The 6,275-nt window shown below is 39.0% G+C and overlaps 1 protein-coding gene across 2 annotated transcripts; it reads left to right on the top strand.

The window, feature by feature from the left end:
• The first annotated feature begins 2,039 nt into the window (after positions 1-2,039).
• CCL20 (C-C motif chemokine ligand 20) lies at positions 2,040-5,665 on the top strand. 2 transcript variants are annotated; one of them, XM_055398562.2, is made up of 4 exons: positions 2,040-2,204; positions 3,360-3,474; positions 4,190-4,267; positions 5,073-5,665. In XM_055398562.2, exons 1-4 carry the CDS (start codon positions 2,126-2,128, stop codon positions 5,092-5,094), a joined length of 294 nt encoding a protein of 97 aa, XP_055254537.1. In that variant the 5' UTR covers positions 2,040-2,125; the 3' UTR covers positions 5,095-5,665. The 2 variants fall into 2 exon arrangements, with proteins under 2 accessions (XP_055254537.1, XP_055254538.1); XM_055398563.2 differs by having other exon boundaries at positions 2,042-2,204; positions 3,363-3,474.
• The last annotated feature ends 610 nt before the right edge of the window (positions 5,666-6,275 follow it).

The following is a 6,275-nucleotide window of genomic DNA, read 5'->3' as shown; positions in this document are numbered from 1 at the left end:
TGTGCATCTTATGTCTAGTTTTTCTATTCATTATTGAAAATGTGTTATTGAAATATCTGTCTTTTATTGTTGAATTGTTTATTCTTCCCTTCAGTTCTGTTTATTTTTGCTGTATGTATTTCGAGGTGTTGCTGCTAGCTGTACTGCTGTTCAGTCACTAAGTCCTGTCTCTCTGTGACCCCATCAACTGCAGCACACAGGCTGCAGGACAGGCTTCCCTGTCCTTCACTATCTTCCAGAGTTTGTTCAAACTCATGTCCATTGAGTCAGTGATGCCATCCAACCATCTCATCCTCCGTCACCCCACTGTAAATAGTGCTTCAATGAACACTGGGGTACATGTGCCTTTTTCTGTTTTGGTTTCCTCAGGGTACATGCCAAGTAGTGGGATTGCTGGGCCACATGGTAGTTCTACTCTATTTTTTGAGGAATCTCCATATTGTCTTCCACAGTGGCTGTATCAATGTACATCCCCACCAACAGTGCAGGAGGGTTCCATTTTTCCACAACCTCTCCAGCATTGTTTGTCGATTTTTTGATGATGGCCATTCTGACCAGTGTAAGTTAATAACTCATTGTAGTTTTGACTTGCATTTCTTTAATGATGAGTGATGCTGAGCATCTTTTCATATGTTTGTTAGCCATCTGTATGTCTTCTTTGGAGAAATGTCTGTTTAGGTCTTTTGCCCACTTTTTAATTGCGTTGTTTGTTTTTCTGGTATTGAGTTGTAATGAGCTCCTTGTATAGTTTGGAAATTAATCTTTTGTCAGTTGTTTCATTTGCTATTACTTTCTCCCATTCTGAGGGTTGTCTTTTTACCTTGTTTATAGTTTTCTTTGCTGTGCAAAAGCTTTTAAGTTTAATTGGGTCCCACTTGCTTATTTTTGTTTTTATCTCTGTTACTCTGGGAGGTGGGTCGTAGAGGATCTTGCTGTGATTTGGGTCATTTCTTTATAGTCATACCCTTCCTGCAAACCCATTCCCTAGTTTACAATGATATTCTTCCTAGTGGAGAGTTCTTATATTGTCATAAGTTAGGTATTCACACCACATTATCATTATCATTGTAATTTGACCTTTGTTTTGTTGGTTATTCACCGCTGATAGCCTCCCCCCACTTTTATTTTTCCTTCTGCGGCTTTGTATTGAGTTACGTAACCACACTGGCATGAAGAGTTAAGGGAAGAGAGGCACTCACTTTCTGAGCTGCAGTGCTGATTAGAGTCATGTTAATGTAGAGGTCGAGGAGTGAACCTGAAACGAAATGAAGTCGAAGCTTGAGTCTTACTGAAGAGCTGGTATTTTCCACTACTGCTGGCTCAGCAGTAAAGAACGTCAATGCAGGAGATGTGGGTTTGATCCTTGGGTCAGGAAGATCCCCTGGAGAAGTGAATGAAAACCCACTCCAATATTCTTACCTGGGAAATGTCATGGACTGAGGAGCCTGGTTGGCTGCAGTCCTTGGGGTTGCAAAGAGTTGGACACAACTTAGAGACCAAACAGCAAGAGCAAATTTTCCACTAAAACTGGAAACACTAATATGAACTGCTGTATTACCAGCTCTGAATAGTTGCCTAGAAATTCAAAAGCTTTGGTGACAGTTGAGCACCAATGATGAAGCCATAAATGCCTTGGTGTCCCACCTTGTCCTCTTCCTCCCCAGTTGCCTCTGGAAAGCTCACAGAGTGTAGCAGTAGGAGTTCTAGAATGTTCCTAAGAGGAGATGACCTTTGTACCACTGTTAATCCTTGACCTCTCTTCTCAGAGAGAAGAGATTAAGTTAAAACTGATACCTCTTCTTGGACACAGGGCAAAGTTACTTTTCCTTCTTTGCAAATTCAAAGGATTTTCCCCTTCTCAGCACTCCCTCCCCCTCCATCCTGACCTTCACACCTTCCCGACAGTAGGGAAAGGCAGGAAGTTTTCCCTGTGGTTTTTCTTTGTTACGACATGCTGGGGTGGGGTAATCAATGGGGAAAACCCCATGTGAGAACACGCCTTCTATGTACATTCCCAATATTTGCTATAAGTAGGGCCATCCCAGGCCCAGGCTGCTATCAAACATCACAGCACTCCCAAGGCACTCGGAATCCAGCACTGAGACATCTATCTCTCGAGTTGAAAATGATGTCCAGTAGCAAGAGTTTGCTGCTGGCTGCTTTGATGTCAGTGTTGTTGCTCCACCTCTGCAGCAAGTCAGAAGGTAAGTGTCACTCTTTCTGCCAGCTCAGGAGGAAGAACTCTTTTCATTTTCCTCTAAGCCTTGAGCTCATCTGGGGGTGTCCCAGGAGAATGGAAGCCTGTTAGAAAATCTTCTAAAGGAAGTACTGGAGGTTGTCATCTCACTGGCTAATGGAAGAGGGAACAGTTACTGCTGCCTATCAGGCTTTTTTCTCTGCTGTCAATCTCAGCAGATTTTTTTTTTCAGAATGGGCTCTTAGAGACCACTGAGATCCAGAGAAAGGCCAAAGTATTATTTCTGGGAGTGATGTAAATTGTGTAACACTACCAGTGAATGGGGTCACTTTGAAATGTAAGCAACACTCTCATTTCCCCAACTTTCTCACCTCTCAACTAAATAGCTTTGCCAAAGTTCAAAACTCATCCTTTAGGGGTGGATTGTGACACCTGACTTCATCCTTGCAAGGCCTTGGGACATCACCTGCCAACTCTGTGACTAAATTATCCCTTACAGCAGGTTAGAGATACAGCAGGTTATAATTTAACTTGGAGGAGTGTCCAGGAACTGCTTTATTGCTCTAAGAGGACATCACTTTTATCAATAGGTGCATTCCTGAAAATACAAGTGCTGAACTTTTGTGAACAAAATTAAAAATTCTCATTAACTAATATTACCATTTCAAAAGTCTTTAATAGTAGCTCGTATTAGCAGCTCCTATAAGCCACATTTTCCTTTGTACCTTCTTGTCTTTTCGCTTCTCTCAATGTTCAGTAGCCAAGATAATAGATTAAAAATCTGCCAATTTCTTTTCTGAATTTAAAAGACTATTTATAAGGGTTTCTTCCAGTGGGAGGTATTCATATTCTTGAGTGATTATAGTGAACTGAAATAAAGCACTGTTAGTTTGTATTTATTACTAAAGCTATTCCCTGGTGAAAAGTCATATCTTTCTATATTGTATTATTGAACCAAAATTTCCCAGCACACAAACTAATTGTTTTAGGGCAACTGAAAGCTATGCTAAATTGGATCTCAAAGACATTGAAACTGTTTCCTTAAATAGTTAATTTGCATATAAATCGGGTTCTAGGTTTTCCACAACTTCAAGTAGTTCTGTGATACCTACCACCGAATAAATTAATTCATGTGGACTCAATACCTTTCATTTCTTTTTAGCAGCAAGCAGCTTTGACTGCTGTCTCCAATATACAGAACGAATACTCCACCCTAGTTTTCTTGTGGGCTTCACACAGCAGCTGGCCAATGAAGCCTGTGACATCAATGCAGTCATGTAAGTTACCAAGGGATTCTAATTCATTTGTAACAGGAGTACATGGGAATTTCAGGTAGAAAAAGCTTTGCCTTTTTGGAGTTTCATTCAGAAATTACTGATGCGGCAAAGATAACTTTGTTTTAGGAGTACATATATCTTCAAAATTCACTTTAAATAGGACTGAAATAAGGCAAAAGCTTAGTTTAAAAAACATGAACATAGTTGAGGGCAAAATCACTTTTGAAGATAAATTTATAAACTAAGATGCTATCTTAGGAAAATAGGGAAGACATAAACTTTGAAATGTGCATCTTCTGCCAGAAAGTGATTGCAGCTCTAAGTAAAAACTCAGAGTAGTTATACCACCACATATAATATTCTTGATGTATCTAAGATGTTATGTTTGAAATGATGTGAGTTACTGATCACATATATCCATATGTCATGTAACCACCAACAACAAAATTATATAATTCTGGCAGTTTATCTTCTTATTATAGCGCAATCATTTGTTAAACTGCAGAGAAAGTTAGGGAGAATCACTTTCATTTCTTGCATCAAGCTTTATCAGAAGCTTTATTTTTTCATTTAGTTTCACCTCTGAAACAAATGAATTGTTTAGGGTATAGAGCAATCAATTGGAATATGAAATTTCTATTGTATGTTCTGTGAAAAAAAAATTAAAATTTCTTGAAACATAAATCAAATTGTCAGATTTTTTTTTTTTTTCCAGCTTTTACACCAGGAAAAAATTAGCTGTGTGTGCAGATCCAAAGAAGAAGTGGGTGAAACAAGCTGTGCATTTGCTCAGGTAAGGAACTTTGACAGTCCATCAGCCTTGCTCCAGATGTTTGGGGTTAGTGTTGTTAGAGTGGTGGATCACAGGCTTGCTGGAAGGCTTTCGCCTAAGTGCTGTGGTAATTTAAAAAGGGTAATTTGAATGGGGCCAGTTGGCACTAGTGGTAAAGAATTCACCTTCCAATGCAGGAAACACAAGTAGATGTGGGTTCGATCCCTGGGTCAGGAAGATTACCTGGAGGAGGAAATGGCAACCCATTCCAGTATTCCCATCTGGAAAATCCCATGGACAGAAGAGCCTGATGGGCTATAGCCCATGGGGTCGCAGAGTCAAATACGACTGAGGGACTGAGCACATGAAAACAAAACTTCTTTTTTTCAACTACTTACAGATCATTTTAATTTATTTTTCCACATAATGTGTTAGATCCCTCTATGTGTTCAATCCTTGTTGCAAAGCTGCTTCCTATGTATATAACTGACAGACTACATGACATTCATTTGTTAAAAGCTAAAAAGTAAACAGTTCAAAAGCGGTCCATGGCTCTGATTTCTTGGATGATAACAGAGTGACATTTTATCAGTGGACAGAATCATTTCACACCAGGGTGTCAGACACTTACTATGAAGACACAGTGTTGACATTCTGCTTCTGTCCTTGGTTAGCTGGGCTGAACCCTGATTTCCTCATAGTGCCTCTGAGCTGCTTGGTATCCTGAAATGAGACTAGAGAGTGTGGGTCAATCTGTAGGCATGAAACACATTCCCACCTGCCTGTCACTCTATCTTTGCTTATCTTTCTCTTTTTCTCTTTGCAGTCAAAGAATCAAGAGGATGTAAAAATGGATGCTCCCTGGAATGGAATTGGGCACAGCCCCAGAACGAAAGGAACCTAGCTGAGTTGACAGCTTCACTTACCCCTTGTTGAGGGCTCAAAGCTTGTCTGATTTGTGTCTCATTGGACTTGTCCAATTAGTGAAGTTGATTCATATTGCATCATAGTTTGCTTTGTTAAGCATCATGTTATATTCTATTTTATGTTATGTTATTTATATGTGTGTTTTTTTGGTGTGTTTTGCTATTTAATACTAGTTTTCCATAAGCTATTTGGTTTAGAATGAGGTATAAAGTTATGCTTGAAGGAATAAGATACATGGATTTTCTTGAGCAGAAGGCTACTTTAAAAAGACATTTAACACTCTTGTTTGTATAGCTTTGTTTCCTAAATTGTTGTAATTACTTTGCAAAAGACAAAAATGATGAGAAGAATAAAAGTTGAAAATAAAAGAACTAAACATTGTTTGTTGATTGAGTTAATTAGCATTAAGAGGTATATTAAAAATATTTAAAGGTTTAGTAAATATGAAAATGCTCTGCAGTGTTTTAATTAAATATAAAATTTTTAAATTTACTTTTGGTTGCGATGCAGCCTTATTGCTACTCGAGGGCTTTTCTCCAGTTGTGGTGTTCTTCTCATTGTGGTGGCCTCTCTTGCTTTGGAGCATGGGCTCTAGAGTGCAGATGCAGTAGTTGTGGAACACCAGCTTAGTTGCACCATGGCATGTGGGATCTTCCAGGACCAGAGAGTGAACCCACGTCCTCTGCATTGGCAGCTGAATTCTTAACCACTGGACCACCAAGGAAGTCCTGCTCTGAAATTTGCATTCCCATTTACTTCTTTGCCTAGCTGTTCTATTTTTGGAGTAGGAAATGACAATCCATTCCAGTATTCTTGCTTGGGAAATCCCATGGACAGGGGAGTCTGGTGGGCTACAGTCCATGGGGTCGCAAAGAGTTGAACACGGCTGAGTGACTAAGCATGCATGGTTATTCTCTTTGTCTTTGTCCCTTGTGGTCCTGGACTTCATTCGATATGAATTATAATAGAAAGATTTTTTGATTCTTTTTTAAAATTCAAAGTCATTTAAACCATAATTTAGAAATATTCTATATCTGTGACATAGTTCAGTGTTTCTTGATATAAAATTTTTTAAAATAAAAAAGTATGCCCATCTATTTTG

The sequence above is a fragment of the Moschus berezovskii genome, chromosome 2 (genome assembly GCF_049115385.1).
Source record: "Moschus berezovskii isolate FMDL1 chromosome 2, NW_MosBer_1.0, whole genome shotgun sequence".
Classification (NCBI taxonomy): Eukaryota; Metazoa; Chordata; class Mammalia; order Artiodactyla; family Moschidae; genus Moschus; species Moschus berezovskii.
This window is presented reverse-complemented; position numbering and strand designations above follow the sequence as displayed.

What these genes read in the sequence shown, in the direction of transcription:
- CCL20 (XM_055398562.2), top strand. Translation starts at nt 2,126, where the DNA reads ATGATGTCCAGTAGCAAGAGTTTGCTGCTGGCTGCTTTGATGTCAGTG. An exon ending in CCTCTGCAGCAAGTCAGAAG is followed by an intron (nt 2,205 to 3,359) that starts GTAAGTGTCACT and finishes ATTTCTTTTTAG; the next exon opens with CAGCAAGCAGCTTTGACTGC. An exon ending in CAAGCTGTGCATTTGCTCAG is followed by an intron (nt 4,268 to 5,072) that starts GTAAGGAACTTT and finishes TTCTCTTTGCAG; the next exon opens with TCAAAGAATCAAGAGGATGT.